This window comes from Alligator sinensis, unplaced genomic scaffold (genome assembly GCF_000455745.1).
Source record: "Alligator sinensis unplaced genomic scaffold, ASM45574v1 scaffold323_2, whole genome shotgun sequence".
Classification (NCBI taxonomy): Eukaryota; Metazoa; Chordata; order Crocodylia; family Alligatoridae; genus Alligator; species Alligator sinensis.
Window position 1 is genome coordinate 404,974 of NW_005842392.1, and position 17,189 is coordinate 422,162.

The 17,189-nt window shown below is 40.6% G+C and overlaps 1 protein-coding gene across 1 annotated transcript in view; it reads right to left on the reverse strand.

Moving 5' to 3' along the window:
- The window catches only part of CACNA1B (calcium voltage-gated channel subunit alpha1 B), a gene marked incomplete at its 5' end in the record, with an annotated part of 468,581 nt that overhangs the window by 153,202 nt on the left and 298,190 nt on the right, over nt 1-17,189 (reverse strand). The window contains 4 exons of the mRNA XM_025211184.1: nt 965-1,037; nt 2,625-2,756; nt 7,145-7,257; nt 12,448-12,560. Of these exons, the coding sequence (XP_025066969.1) occupies nt 965-1,037; nt 2,625-2,756; nt 7,145-7,257; nt 12,448-12,560 (431 nt within the window). The remainder of the gene's footprint in view (nt 1-964; nt 1,038-2,624; nt 2,757-7,144; nt 7,258-12,447; nt 12,561-17,189) is intronic.

The window sequence follows — 17,189 nt, forward strand, 5'->3', positions numbered from 1 at the left end:
CATCAGGTAAGATCTGATGGAAGTTATCATCAGTCACTTCCCAAGATAAAAGCCTTTGAAGGGTGCCAGGGGCAGGATGAATCTACTTGTTTTAATTGTTGTTGATCTGCTTGAATGATAAATGCATTACTGGAAAAAGGGATCAACTGACCAATGCTGACTGGAGTATCGCTGATACACTGGCCAGTAGGTTGGCTCACTGCCTTGTATGAAAGAACAGAAAATGTGCTGGGATCAGGCTCTAAAGCTAGGCTCGGGTAGTGCTTGTTATAGTGATGCAGTGCTGTCAATGAGTGGCAGAATCAGGCCTTTAAAATCTAAGTTACAAATTTCCCAGGACTGCTGTTCTCTCGTACCATCACATTGTGTTGCCTACAGCTGATGACTCTTTCCTTGCCCCCACATTGATTTTAATTCTTATGTGGCACTCTCTTATCCTGCAAACATTATAGTGCAAAATGATACATTATTTCTTCATTGCCTTGGGCCAAACTTAGGTTACTTTCTTCATTAAATGTCAGTAAATGCCAGAGGAAGCGGAAGTAGGTCTTTCATGTTCAGTTGATCCTTTGTGCTACAATAAATAGATGCAGGGCAGGGTGTCACAAGCGACCCGTGTTACTACGGCATAGTGGCCGTGAGAAGAATGCCAAAAGGCCTTAAATAGTCCTTTGAACGTTCAATAGAGTTGCTGGTTTACACAGATTTTTACAGTAAAAGAATTCTTGATACCCACATTCTAAATTCCTCAACATTAGATTAATGGGTAATTTTACTGGTAACAATATATTATCCAACAGATGGATATTCTTCTCTAAGGAACAGCAGACTATGGGCAAACAAAACTTAGTTCCCACCTTCCTATTCCAAATACCTTAATGAGACACCTCTGTTTTAATGGAACAGACAAAGATTTCAGGAAGGTGTCCTTCAAGTGCATACACAATAAAAGAGGCAGCTTTACCTGAAACACAGTGAGGATGGCAGCAGGAAAAGTATCAAAGTTTGTGGTAGGTGTTTCATCTTGAAAATTAAACCTAAGGAGTAGCACAAAATAAGGTAATACATTTTTATGCTCTCATAATATTTTAAACCCTTAGTAAGAGACAATATTTGTTTTACATGGCAGTAATAATGTAGTCAGATTCAAAAGGATGTTAATATTCCACTTGCTATATATTTAGTACAGCTCTTGAATGAACAGATGTGTTTGTGCCACAGAAGTGTTGGCCTTTTGAAATTAGTTTCCATTTCAAATGAAAATGGGAAAATACTGTAAAATTCGTGGCACAAAAAAGGCCAGAAAGTTTCAAATGTTAAATGTCAAAATTCCAGATAAAGTTCTGAACCAACATTTCAACATAACTGTTATTTTAGGGGGGGAGGGGTTCATTAAATGATAGTTTACATTGAAATGGAATAAGATGTGTCCTTAGCTTCAAAAATTCTGTTTGAAACTGATTTTTTTTTTTTTTTTACATTTCTTCACCGAAAACGGAATTTTTTCATAAAAAATTATATTTTCCCAATTAAAAAATTCAGGTTTGAGAAAACCCTATTTTTCAGCATGCAAAAATTCCACATGAGAAAAATGATTTAGCTTTAGTCATCACTGAAAAAATTCTCTTGCTCCTCAGAGGAGAAGTTGCTACTATGTCCTTGCCTCCAGATTATGGAACAATGCCACAATACTTACTGGACTGTGGTACCCAGAAACAAGATTAATACTATAGAAGTTTCTATTCAAAAGCCTCTTAAAAGAGAGTTAAGTAGCCTTAATTCCATTTTACAGGTGGATACAGAGAGGCAAAGTGATTTGCTCAAGGTCAGCCTGGAAGTCACTGGTAAAATCTGGGCAAGAACCCAGATCTCCCAAGTTCCAATCCAGTGCACTATCCAGGAGGTCTACATTGCATAAGACCCAAATGCAATTACCTGGTAAAGTTAACCTAATGCTCATTATACTTTCTTTTTTCTTAAAAAAAAAAAAGGAAAGGGAAAAGGAATGCATTCCTATTTCAAGATGCTAGGTCAACAGCCCTTGAGTGTGTGAAGTCCTCCATCTATCCATAAACTACATACAACCCTGTCAGCAGCAATGCAAGTTTTCCCACACCATTTTATTATTCAGCCTAAACATTTACTTCATAAAGGAGAACTTATCAGTGAGTAGTTCACCTATCTTGACCCATTCTGGTGGTTCCTTTTGTACTGTGAACACTTGGGGCGCAGACAGAAGTGACAGTTTTCTCTTGATCTGGCCACTGAAAGAACTCTACAGCCATGACCAAACAGAAGTGCATGGCTACAAAGCTCTTTAAAAAGGGCCCAATTCTGCAAAAATCTGAACCCTTATCGCATGAGGGTTCAGATGAAGATGTTTCAAAATGTAGCATCTTCAATAAACTTCTGCCTGCACTGCTGTTCATTTAGGAAACCGAAACTGGCAACTCATTTCTTGTAGGGCAGAGAACAGACAAAATCAATCTAGATTCAAAAGATTCTGTATCCCATTACAAATACTCAGAGCCATTTTGTCCCTCCTGGGCCTTTTGCCAAGGGCCAGTGCTTTACCATTAGGTATGCTATTCAATGATTGTTAAAGGAGTAATTGCTTAACTTACTGTCCTCCAAAGAGCTGCATCCCTAGCAAAGCAAACACCACGATGAACAGGAAGAGCAGGAAGAGCAAACTGATGATGGATTTCATGGAGTTCAGCAAGGACACCACCAGGTTTCTCAGGGAGTTCCAATATCTACATTGTAAATCAAAGCAAAAAACAAATGATGTTACTGAGTGAGGCATCTTCCCCTGGAAAGATTAAGGTAATTTATCCCCTATACAAAGAAGTGATGAACAGTGATGATGGATTTGCAGTGGGAGACAGTCTAAATTAGAAAGCCTTAAACTCATCTGGATCAAACTCTCCAACTGGTATGATGCCAGCAAATGGCATACTACAGCCCATTTGATTCTATGCCACAACATAATCATGTATAGAATCCAAGAAGCCAGTGACTGAAAACACCTAACTGGTCACCTCGAGTGTATGCCGTCCACTGGAGAACTGCGACGAACAGAAAATTCCCCAGCACTTTGTCCAATCTTGCTTTAAATCCTCTAAAACAGAGTTTTTGGAGGTTACCTCCCTTAATTTGTTCTATATAACATATACCTCCATGTATTGTCATGTCCTGTACTATGCATTTCAACTTCTAGGCATATCATGAACAAGGGTTTTGTCTATGATGTGAAGGTGAGAATGAATCAGGTGACTGCAAACAATCCATTTCTCTGACACAAGCCAGGATTGAATGGCTCATTCCCATAAGAGCCTGAACCCCCAGCCAGTCAGCCAGCCATTAGGTCCTTTTGTACACAGTTTAAACATGAACTTGCATTCGTTTGTTTAATGAACTGAGCCCAATTGTCACAGGCCTCAAAATCCCACATTAGAGCACTTAAACTGGTTTTGGAAGTAGGCATTTACACATATGGCATGTTCATTTATGGGGGATTGCCCATTCTATTTAGGCACCCCATGACTGAGCATTAACTTCACTGCATCATAACTGTGCAGTCTAGACAAGAAGCCAAAGGGGAGGAAGGAAAACTACCTAGATTGAGACCTGACCTGCACATGTAAAGTTCCACCTGACCAGAAACTGCTGCTCAATCTGTTCTTACCCCGCTGAGCCCTCCAACACTGCTCCCATCCCTTACAACTCTGAGCATACACGTGCATGCACACACACACACAGAGCGGAGAGGCACATTAAATAATGGAGGTCCTGAGAGGGTGCTCAGAAGTGGCACTTTCTCTTTGTTTTATTGCCCTGCTGAGAAGAAGCAGGGAGCATTTATATTAGGAAAACTAATGAATCAGAAAATTCAGAAAGAGCTATTAAAGCACAAGTTCTTTTTAACAATCTCCTGTTAGACAGACAGGCTTGAGAAACAACACGGTTAGAGCAGAAAATGCAAAATGGTCATTTAGAGCCATTTTATATGCTGACTGTGAAAGGCTTTCTGATCAGTAGAGGATCCTAGGCAGGATTTTTTTTTCCAGATCTCTCTCTCTCCCAACTCTTTTTGTCCAATTACTTCTGTCACCTCCCTAATCTAGACCTGAAAGCAACCATATGGAGCCCAGTATCTATGGCAACCTGCCCAGCAATTCTGTCCTGCACCTCCTTCAGCTGGGGTTTGGGGTAGACTTGGGATCTGAAGCCCTCACTGCAGAGCAGCTGCTTGTATGTGAGGATAAACAGTGCCCATAGATTCATCTCCCCTTCTTCAGCACCTGTGAGCAGCTTTCTCAGGGGAATTTGGCTTCCATAAATGCTCATAATGACTCTGTTTCACGTGCTCTTCCATGTCTTTTCTCAGTTTCAGGTTTCCCACTCTTTTCCTAGAATACTACCTTCTGCCCCATCAAGTGGCTCTGAGAGTTGCACCAGTGCGAGTCTCAAAAGTGCCAAAGGTGAACAGAAGTGAACATAAATAGAGCTGAGTATTCACACTATTAACTGTCCACACAACAGGAACCTGCATCTGTGCTTCATCCATCCCCACTGTGTCCCCAAGAAGTGGGTTGTCCCACACAGACAGCAGCATGGGTTTTTGGGAGAACTTCATAGACTCAGAGCCTCTACAACTCAAGCAGCTTAAACTGAGCCTGGCCAGGTTTTGATAGTAAAAAGGGATGAACTGGTTTTACATGAGGGAGAGAGGTGGTCCAGGAAGTACTCCATGGGACTTTCCACAGCTTCTTTGCACCAACATGAACCAAGCAAATCTCGGTCAATGCCCAAGCTGCTATATCTCAGTTAACCTCACTGGATACCAAATACATAGGACAGGTGCCAGATTATCCTGAAACACCTCAGTACACATCAATTATTTCAGCACCCCTCCATGGTTGATTATAGACCCCCAGGCTCTAACTAGGAGTTAAATTTCTACAGTTGCCAGTTACCATTACAGTTCTGTCATGACAAGGAGGAAATTATGTTGAGCTATTTTTTCATCTTCCTCTCTCTGAATTTCAATGCCTCTTCGGCTGTATTCCCACTCATTGTAGTGATGTGCCATCCTGCTGTGACCTTTTCAGCCTGCTGTAATTTAACTTTCTAACCATCATGTTGCTCTGCCTTTTGCAATCTTCCTTGCTTGTGCTAAGCGGAGGAATAGGCCTCTGAATCAAAAGGCTTAATACCCCCAATTATTCAAAGCAGGGTGGCATGCCTTTGCCTTCTGCTGAACAAATGAGAGGCAAAAATCCAAGGGTGGGATGCATCAGAGAAAGTCTGCAGTCAAAGCTAGAGAAAAAGGAAAGAATTTGCACAGGGTGAAGTTGCTTTCATTGGAGAAACTGTAATGAGAACTGGACAGAAGTAATGCAGTCTTTGTATCTCTTTCTCTTTTAACTTTTTAAACTATCCTGTAGCCAGCTGTGCTGGACCTGGGAAGTGCCTCCTCATCAGCATGGCCAGTCAGACACCAGACTGTGCACCCGAAACGTCAACCAATCCAAGAGGTCCAGTACCTACACAGTGACAGGTCCATGCTCCTAGGCAGGAATTTTTAAGATACTGAGTGAGATCCTAGCTTCAGTTAAGCTAGTGGGATTTTTGACATTGATTTCAGCCAGTATGCTGCAAGACAGCAGGGTATCTGACTTTCTGGTAATATGTAAAATGATTCTACTGACAATATATGAAATGATTCTTCTCTCTGCTGTGTAAAATCACACCTTTAGCTGAAATATTCAATTGTTCAAAGCTGGTGAAAGATAGTAGAAATATCATCTTAACTTATAAATAGATTTAAAACTCTTAAAAGAAAGCACTACATGGAGTCCAAAAAAGTTTATAAGCTCTTGTGGGCTTGGGCTAACTTCACTGCTGGTAATTAATTGCTACAAAATTATTAAGACAGGTGGAATCATTCACCTACAGGCTATCAGAAATTTGGTTTGACTAAGCACTTTCTATGAGACAAGTTTTGGTACCTTCTGGACATGTCTGCTTATAATTTAATTTTTTTTTTCCTGATCTCTTGATCATCTGACAATGTATGAAATTTTGGAGTTCATCAGACACTTTTATTTTAAAACTGTTTCCACAAAGTGACCAATATATGTTAATTCAGCTAATCCTACAGGGCCTAAAGCAGGGGCGGGCAATTATTTTGGGCAGAGGGCTGCGTACTGAGTTTTGGCAAGTCATCGAGGGCTGCTTGACAGATATCTCAGGGCAGATAAATATTAATTTTCTACATTTTTAGGGGCCCCAGGGGCTGGATAGAATGGCCTGGCGGGCTGCATCCAGCCCCTGGGCCACATTTTGCCCACCCCTGGCCTAAAGGATATCAGAACTGTGCACATGAATGGCCAGAGAAGTATATGGGTACGTCAGTGGTAATTTTATATGTGCCAGTTGGCTAGTTTAAGCATCCAAGTTCAGAATCTGACCAAGTTAAAAAAACTAGATTTCCCTTTGTAAATGCCTTTGTTCTCCTCCTGCTAAAACAAATAGATAATTAAAAAGAAGAAAGGGATGTGTAAATTCATTTGATGAAAAAAACCAAACCAGCATGACCACCCAAATATTTGAAGTAACTATAACAATTAATTTTATAGTAACAATTTTAACAGCCTGCACATGTTGCTCTAAATAGATTAATACATTCCCCAAGAGGTGTGTGGTTCATTCCAATGCACATTAATTGGACACACAAGAAAGAACAAGTGAAAAGCTTTGGCCACCAAGTTTTACTTGGAAACTATGGACCTCAGGACATTCCTATGAGGCACAGGCAACGCAAGTGTCCTTGCTATGGCATCAATGCAACCTAATCTTATCCTACAGTAGCAGGGTATCTTAGTCAGCATGGCCTGCACAGCTGTAGCACTGATGGCCTAGTATGCTAGCCACAGATAGTGTTAAGACTTGCATCAGACATGCTGCTTTTGTTCCAGTTTGGCAACAAGGCAGCCTGGGACAGCAGCAGTGACCAATATTCTGAATGACTCTATAAGTATGCAAGGCCAGCAGGGAACACTGCTGCTTATAAGGTAATGATGTGAATATTCACACTGCGTTAAATATCCAAAGGGAGTAAATGGAATCCCACACTTACTTGGTTACTTTGAAAATCCTCAGCAGTCGAAGAGCCCTCAATACACTGATGCCAAATGAGGTACCAGGCTTCACTGCAGCCCAGATAACTTCAAAAATACTCCCCACAATCACCTGCAAGAATAATCCATTTTAAGAAGGAAAAACAGTTGCTCAACCAGCCATGGCGTTGGTTCCCCAGGGACTGGGGACTGAAAGAGGGATAGATTGTGAAGTTTGATGGGATTCTAATGGGGACTGCCAATATAATTTGCATACCCAAGGAACTAGCAAGAAAAACCCTAAACTCTCAGAGACAATAGCTTTAGCTTTGTAATTTTACAATCCAGCCTGAAAGGGTGCAAAATCCATAGCTACACTGTTCCAGGAGCACTAATATCCAGCTCTAGTGCACTGGCCACCGTATTAAAAGCTCAGAGCCAAGACTCTCCCCATTTCAGCTGCAGCCCACCCGGATCAGACTAGCAGCTCAGCAGAGGCTGTCATAACAACTCATACTATGCAGGCTCTAGAAGGCTGAGAGGCCAGTAAAGGAATGCACTTAATTCAGAACTGATTTGGCCTTGAAAACAACATTTTAAAAATGTATATTTTGTGCTGCATCTAAGTTAGTAAAAAAGTGCTGCTTAAAAGTGTGTTTATGGAGTACCTGTACTAAAATTTGCAGCAGTTTCCAGCAAGTTAAAATGCAAGAGTTCCAGATGAACCAAGTCTATGCGTATCTGTAATCATTTATTTATATATGAATTACTACAAGTCTGTTTATTTCAAGGTCAGTGTTTTCAAATTTGGACCTCACTTCCATGTGCCTAGGGAGAGCAGGGTGTCACATTGAGGAAGGGGGAAGGGACTGTAGGGTGTGGTGCAGAGGATAAGTGAGCTACCCCCCGCCCCGATTTATTTTCTGTGCTGTAGCAGTTGGAGGGGGAGTAATCCAAGGCAAACCCCCAATAATTAGATTCTACACCTGAAAAATTATAACAAATTTATAAATTTTCCTTATATAGAAGCTAATTATTGGGGGTCATCTTATATTCAAGTAAATCCGGTAAAAGTAATTTGGTCACTGCTTAGATGGTAAAATAATATGGACATTTCTTAGCATTTTCTCTTTTTGGGGGGGGAAAGGGGAGGGTTGTTATAAAAAATCCATGGAGTTTTATGGAAAACCATAATGAACAGACAAAAAACCTGTACTACATTCTGAGCAATGGTATGAGATTGTCAACAGTCTGGACACTCCATTTGGATACAAAATCCCAGCTCCCTTTCAGCAAAACTCAGCTGATAAGCTAAAACTGGTTTAGGTGAAGGGAAAGGGAAATGCCACCCAATAATTCCTTGGTTCAAGAAGTTTTGCAAACAAAAGGGCATTGTATAAACCCAAGGAACCTTGTCTGCCTCTTGTAGAAACCCAATCACTCATCCACTTGCTACCATTAGAATTAATCAAAGGATTTAAGAAACTCTCCGCTCCTTTATAATGTACCAGTCTCAGGGATCCATTTTGTATCAGTAAATAACTTCCCTCAGATCTGAGTTTCAAACTCATAGTTAATTTGTGTGCCATATTAAAACGACCGCTTGGGAATAATTCCACAAAAGACCCTCAGGGGCTATTCCTCACGAGGCCGATGTCTTTCTGTTTTGTTGCTTTTCTGTTTTGCATTTGAACTGTTTCATCCCAATGGTTTGTCAAACTAGAGAATTGTGTGTTGTTCCAAAGAGGCTGAAGAAACTGAATTAATTTGGGGAGGGGAGGTGGGTGAGGGGAAGACACACAGCTAGATATAGGCTCCCAGTAGGTTCTCCTTTAGAAGAAGAATTAGAAAAAGATCAGCCCCCTGTCCCTTAGGGGACTCACAGTCTGCAGAGCTTATTACCAATGCTACACTGAGTAAGGCAGGAAGGAAAGCAGATGGGCCCAGTGGATTTGTTCTGTGTTTATTATAAAATTCCTAAATCATCTGTCCCTGAAGATCAGGTACAAGGTCTCTTCCTTGTGGATGCAGCATTGTGAATAATAATGAGTTTTATGAAATACATGAAGGGGAATCTAGCAGATATCATGAGGGAACCTGACCTTATGGTGCAGTCCCTCTTTTGTGAATAGAGCACCTTTCACTAGGATGGAATATAAGGCAAAAATGAAGCAAAGAAATTAAATGCCTAATTATAAGTCTTAAAAATCTGACTAATTTTCTTGGCACAGCTCACCCCAACTAGGATTTCCAAAAGAGTCAGGTTGCTGGGTGTTTAACTCCCATTTATTTTCAATGGTAGTTGGGTGTCATATTCTTTAGCTGTCTTTGAAAAATCTCAGCCACAATGTGTGTCCTTGACCAGGTTTTTTGTCAGGTCTTCTATTTTACAGATTCAGAGTTATACTTACAAGGACCTGGTGTCTTTAGTTTAGATAACCTTCCTGAATTATGCCCCAAAGGGAGGGCACAGATATATTTACCTTATGGGTGCTAGTGACTGCATCCTGCAATATTGCACCCTTTATATTAGGTGTGCTAGTGACTATAGATGCAATATTGTACCCAGAATCATTTCTGCTGCAGTTTGCTGCTGCAAAACTGTGAAGCTGTATCTGCAACTCTAGTCCTAAGCACCGTGTATCCTGAACGATACCTAGAATCCAAAATAGATATTATGCTCGACTAAGGTTTATTTTCCTCTTCCTTGAAGAAGCAGTGAAAGGTAATGGATCACAACCCCTGCAGAGCAAAGTTTTTCACATGAGAGTGATGACACACCTGATGCTTCACACAGACTGACCCTGACCATGCCTCATTTAGTTCTACAAAGACAACTTCTAGGACCAAATCATTAACCTAATACATCCCTGGTCTCCCTGCTAAGAATGCCAAGTTGTAATGTCAGCTATGATGATGAATTTGGGGGACAGGGAGGGGGTGCACTTGCCAAAAGCAAAATGTGATCTAGAAGCACAATTCTGAGATTCTGAAAGCAGTGGAAAAATAGCGTGGTCGGTCAATGGGGAAAGGGAACCATTATCAGTGTGCACAAATCTAAAGACCATCACCCAGGAGAATTGACAAAAAGAAATTAGATGCCCTAGGTCATCTCCTCCCACCCTAATCGGGGACAGACGGTAGAGACGGACATTCAAAAAGGCTGAGCCTGAATTGATTCAACCTTTGCAGGTTAGTCTAACCTGCCTAGACTGAATCGGTTTGTAACTGTACAGACATCCACCCCTGGACTGACAAAAGGTAGGCACATGCCTGCAGTGGCTCAGGCTAGAGGCCAGGAGGTGCTAGAGCAGCCCTCCCTTCCCTTCCACAATGTTCAGCTAGGGGAGGAGTGTTGATTAGCACCAAAGAGCCCTAAGCCTGTCCTGTCTCCCTTTGTCTGGTCTCCCACAGCACAGACCATCGCCAGCATGTGCTCTGCTAATGCTGAGAGGTGTCTGTGTAAGGCAAAGGGGATGGGGGATCCCTGCTTAGCAAGGATTTGTGAGGGGAGGGGAGAAGCAGGGGGAAGCCAGGCAGACACCTGCAGTCTCTGCCAAAGCTCCAGCCAGAGAGCAGAGAGCCTCACCCAGGCCAGAGAGCATGCTGGGGGAGCCTGGCTTAAACTAAGGAGGGGTCTGGGAAAGACATCGCATAAACTGATTTGACCCAAATCTGTTAAGTCTGATACTACATTCAATCATTCAATGTAGTATCAGACTTAATGGATTTGGGTCAAACCAGTTTATCTCAAACCAGTTTCAGCCTTTTTCAAACTGGTTTATGTGCCCTGAACATCTGTTCTATTACAGGTTTAAACCAATTTCTGATCACTTAAACTGGTTTATGTGTAATGTCTGTCCCTAGCCCACGATTGTGGAGAGAATGGCAATTGCACCTTGAGTTTCAGAGTTAGTGTACAAGACAGGAAATACTGCAGACAGATCCTGGGTTTGGATTTAGGTACACAATTCTCATTAAAGATGACGGAAGTTGTGTGAACCCCTGTGAAGCCAGTTTAGCCCAACTTAACAAGCAAAAGTTGCCAGCACAGACTTGTCTTTACTGGAATCAAAATGGCTTAACTATGGGTCATGGATTTTATACTGTTCATATGTAACCAAGATTACCCCTTAGCTGAAGGGGGACAGGACCTCTGGCTTTGAAACACAGGGATCGGAGTGTTATACTCTCTGTCATCATAAGTTCTGAGCAACTGTGGCATGTTGCACAGCAATGACTGCATCCTGCATAGCCATGTACTCATTCAGATATCACTGTATCTTCCTGTACTGGCTTCGGGGGTGAAGTAGTAGATTACCAGAGGGAGAGGAATCTGAGCTGGATTTGTCAGTGCACTTCTACAGTTTTGTACTAGTGTAAATACAGTGAGGATCAGCCAGTGCTAAATCAGGCCCTACATTTAATTGTAAATAAAGAGTAAACAATAAAAACTGCTTTCATAGATGATTAACTAACTATTCCCCAACATCATAAAGAACATGAAGTATTCTTCAGTAATTGCCCCCAAAACTTCAGTAACTGTTGCAAGCAATGTAGACTGCTGTAGATTTTGTTAAATAAATATGAATTTTTTGCTGGGGGACTAAATTCATGACTCTCCTTCTATACCACATGATCATTTCAAAACCCTAGTCAAATTGTCCCAATCATTGGGTATTTATTTCCTAAACTTTTAAATTGTAGTGGTTAAAGACAAGCATTAAAATCCATCCAAAATAATTTAGACACCGAAACAAGGGCTTGATTTTTACAGGTGCAGTGCACCAGTCTTTAAATCATTGTCATATGCTCAGCAGCTCCCCCAAATCCTACTACTTTTATTAGTGATGCCTGATTATGGGTTTGTGCGTTTAACACTGAGAACTCAAAATTGAAAATCACCACCAACTATCTTAAATGGCAGGTGTCTGATTGCATGGTAGGGAACAGAAAAAAGGGAAATATTATTTTAAAAAGAAAAACTCCATTTTAAATGGAGAGAGTATCTCACAGTAACCAGAGCACTTACTGATACTGCTGATGAGAATATCCCTGTGACCTTCTACTACACAATTTATAGAGGAAACTAGTTCTCCTTATCAGGTTTCTTAAAAGGAAAATACTTACTGCAAGTTTATTTAGACATGCTTTTGTGATTAGTAAGTTTTCTTATTGATTGTTGCTGTACCTGATTTACAAAAGGCAGTCAAAGAATAGTAACTGATTCACCTTTGCCCTCCCACCATCACCATCAATCACCCATTGTTCAATAAAGAAAGTTTACACTCACAGTTAGCCTGTGAAGCTGATGTCAGCTTACCCCAAAGTCAAAGCAGTTGAATGAGGAGTGGAAATAATTTCTTGGCCCCAGTCCGTACATCTTCAAGGACATCTCAGTAAGGAACAGACCCAGGAAAACAAACTCTGCAAAATCTAGAAACCAGCAAAAGAGGCTGTGAATCAGTTACTGAGGTTTAGCTAGGCTAAGACAGACTGTCACTTACTCACAGCACAAGGCTGTCTTCTCTGCAAAGGGGAAGTAAACTAATTTAGCATAGCTTCATGTAAGTGTTTCTCTGCATGTGTATGGGATGCTCATCATGCATGGCACATGTGGAAGCATTTTAAGTTCTAGTGTTGGAAGTTTGCTGTAAGAAATAGCGACGACCTCTTTAAAGGGAATTTGAGAAGGAGATTTTGGATTAATGGTGTTCGTAAAGATTTTTAATTGCACCCATGAGCAGACAAGTTTCTTTGGGTAAATCTGATATCTTTTAATAGACTAACTCAAATTAATTGCATCTATAGCATTTACTCTCTATAGACTGTAACAGAACTTGTCTGTCACGTTTACAGAGTCACTCTTCTGGATACAGCTGCTTTGTAAGCTTATACAGACTAGCCAACTGCCCTTCCAAATGGGTGTTTTGATGCAGTTATTCAATCTACTCAGATATGCAAACGATGTAATCATAAGCATCGATAGCATGTACACAGAGTCCATTTAAAAAAAAAATCCATGTCATTTCAGCACATAAGTTTCACTGGCTTTCACCCAAGTGATTTTAATCATGTAGGGTTTGTCCACTTGGGAAGGTTGGTGTATAGTAAGCTAGTATTTACAGGTAATACTTACTGGACACGTCTACATGTGCATTAATGTGCTGAAATTATGATGCATTAAGGTTAGTACGTGTAATAAGAGGTACTAACTTAATGCACTGTAACTGGCAGTACAGCACAATAGTGCAGGCACATATCTTTTAGGTGACACTAATGTTCAGTACACTAATCTACTGCACACTAGCATGGTTTTCACTGTGAAGTCCTAATGCACAGTAGAATTAGTCTACTGCACTCTTAACGTCTTGTGTAGATGCATACACTCTGTGCAAATTCCCTGTGTGGACATTACTAGTGGATACTAAACTGGAGCAAGCTACCTTGCATTTAGTACGGCTTAGAGCGCCAACAGAAGATGTCACTGGGGAGTAGTTATTTCCTGTAAATTACTGTATCCTAACTTCCCCACAAAGACAATAAACCAAGTCACTCAAAAAGCTGAAAGCCCTCTGAAAGTCAGTGAGACTTGGGTGTTTAAATGGGATATGAACATTTGAAAATTGAATTAATATACATTTTTCCATTTGCCCTTTGTAAACATGATTCCTCCTCTCTCAATAGAATTGCTCCCCTGCGTGTTCAGAGATGCCAAACTTACTCGTGGTACAAAGCTGAGAGGTTTACAAGTGCCGCACGACCTAGTCAGCTATGGGAGAGTAAGTTAGTTTCCATTTTGCCTGATGAGTTGCCAACAAAGGTTTGATTTAATTATTATTAAGACAACATAAGGGGCAGTAGGGGTGCAGCTGGATTTTTCAGGCTCCAGACTAGGCCTTATAGTTATAGAAAAGCTATCAGTTGCTTTGTAAATTGAGCAAGTTGAATCTGGGGGTCATTATGCAGGAATAACTATAAAATGTTGAGAAAATAAAAGCCTCAAAGACTAAAACCCTACCAAAACAAAACGCTATACAACACACACTATTGTCCCCTGGGGAAGAGGATGAGAGGAAGAAGCAAAAGATTAATCACATTGCTTAAGGCGCTACTGGAAGGCACCCAAATGCTACAGTGGTGAGGGTAGATCTGAAACTCTATAAAACAGAACGTAGAACCTGCCTGTCATTTTTGTAGACACTCTTCTGGGTACAATGGCACTGTGAGCTTCATGATTCTTCAGCTTTGGATACAGAATGGCAGCTGCATGGGTAGTATTTGAATACTAGATTCTTTACAAGGTGTATTTATCAACTGATAACTTGGTTTGCACATTTCTTGAAATAATCTGATTTAAAATACTTTTTTTTTTTTTTTTTACTTTCATAGATTGGACTCACTTCCCTTGTCTTGTCACACACTAGTCACACAGACTAGTGAATTTGTTTGGCCATCATCCATCTCATGGTGCTGTGTGTGTCTTTTGAAGCCGACTTGAAAAATACAGTTTTCAATTATCAAACAATAAAGGGGATTCTGAACTCTAAATGAAAGACACTTGTGAGACACTGCACGTGTGGTGTGAGTTATAAATCCAACAGAGTTAAGTAGTTTTTCATTAACCCTTCAGCGAGCAGCCTCAGGGAACGTTCTTGTCACAGTGGCGGACTACAGATTTGCAGTACAGAGTGGGAGATACAAGGACAGTATTGATTACACCGTCTGGGCCTAGTTCTTTGGCTACAGAGGGGTTTGATGGAAATTTAATTAAAGGGGTCCTAAAGGGTAAATACTTCACATTTGAAAAGAGCGAGACAGCGAGAGAGAGAAAATGAATATACACTTTTCAAATAGAAAATTTAAGCAAATACACACTCCACTGACATGGAAAGAGTCCTCACGAGAAACACTGCCCTGGTTAAATGGTAGTAAAATCAAAATAAAAGCTAATAGTTTGCACAGTAGTTCTGGGTCCTTTGGAGGTCTAAGTTCAAAATGTAGGTTGAAGGTCAGTTCCTTGGCATCTGCCTTGTCCCCTCAGTATTGTGGGAGAGGAGTGATGTGGATGGAGAGGTACTTAATGTGGAATCAGAAAAAAATAAATGCCTTAAACTTTGATCATTTGAGTTATAAGACGACATAACCGCTTTGTGTGGAATTGCTGGCTCTGTGCAGTTGAACAGGTAAGGGAAAGTGTTTGTTCTTTGTAACTCCTCTGCAACTGCTTCGCTCACCGCGGCCTTGAAGATAGCAAAAAAGTATGTACAACTCTGATTTCCAGGTGCAGGCAGGGAGTGATATTTCTCCCTTGTCTCCTCCATAATTCTCATCCTGATAACAGCAAAGAAGTAATGAAGTAATGTTTATAGCTGCTTTTCTAGCTAATTTCACTATATGATCACGTGAGTTGTAAGCGACTGTTAAAAAGTATATAAGCCTCCTGATTTTGCTCTTGAGGGGGAACCCCTTCCAAGTGCTTGGGAAATCCATGTCACTTTGGAATCCCCCCTACAGCTGTAGTTTCTTTTGAATAAAAGCTTCTGCTGACCTGACCCAAAAGTATGCTGCGTGTGTTTCCACAACAGCACGGAAGATTACAATCCCAATTTAGTGTCATCTAATTGTGTTATCAGGCATTCTGCATCCAACTCCATCCATTAAAAGAAATTAAAACCAATACTTATTTATGGGTTCAATGCAGCATTTGAGAATCTGCTAAAGTATCTCAGAAAGCATTTTAACAAGGAAGTAACATTTAAGATTTGGAATTTGTTTCAAGGGATTTTAATACAATTAAATCAGCACTCCCCTATGAGTTCTCTTATAGATAAAATGGCCTGAGTCATCCTATAGCAAATGTAATAAATAGGTATTATCTTCATATCGCTGCATGATATGCTTCAGGCAGGGGGGTTGGACTAGAAGACCTCTTGAGGTCCTTCCCAGTTCTACTTCTATGATTCTAGGTATTCTGCTATAGATTTTTATGAAATCTGTGGCCCGCTGAAGTTAGGTTGGTCTGAAAAACAACAAAAATAAGCTTTTTTTTTTGTATATTTCAACTTTTCCTAACAAACTGATTTGGCCAGACTCACTTCAAAGGCTAAGCAGACTTCTGAAAAGTTTGAAGAAACCTGGTCACATGTTATATGTGTGTGTGCATGTACCCATGCAACAAATAATTTAAAACTTACTCTGCAGTAGTAGATTGGACTTGTGCAAATGAGTGGTTTTCAGCATGAGTACATTCCGCAACTAAGTACAGAATACTTAGTAATTTCCTTAGGGTACATTAATGGAGTCAAAACCATGGAACCTCATCTATTTTGCAAACTATGCTTAGTTACATACCAATGTTAAAACAAACAAACCTATCATCTTTTCAAAGCAATTCATCACCAAGTGCTATCTTCCCATATTATACTTATTATTATATACTATTATATACTATTTATATAATAATAGTATATTAATAGTATAATATAATAATAGTATATTATTATATACTATTACAAATGGTAGACAAAAGTCATGAAACTCTCTTAGGCTAGGGACAGACATTCAAAAAGCTGGATCCTGAATTGATTCAATCTTTGCAGGTTAGTCTAACCTGCAAAGATTTAACTGATTTGCAAGTGAATAGACATTCACTTTTGATTCTGGACGGAGCAAGCAGAGGATATCCTTGACCTTTGTTCGCACCCTGCTGTCCTGGGACTCCCACATCAGCAACAACCGGTTCAACATCAGGCTGCAGCCCAGGCAACGAACCCATTAGCTGAAGCTCCTTTGGTAAATTCATCCATGGAGCTTAATAGTCCAGACTCATCCACCATATCTGCCACTCAATCATCACCAGTGTGGCAATTTACTCCTGGGTCACAACCCACCACAGGTGTATTTAGAAGAATGGGAATAGGCACAGAAAGATCTCCCATCAATCTTAGATCCCGAGCTGCACATGTTTACCCCCTAAGACAAATGCCAGGCATTGGCACCGATGGACAAAATATAGTAACCGTGCATGCACCCTGGACTCCAGGTGATCTCTACAATTTAACT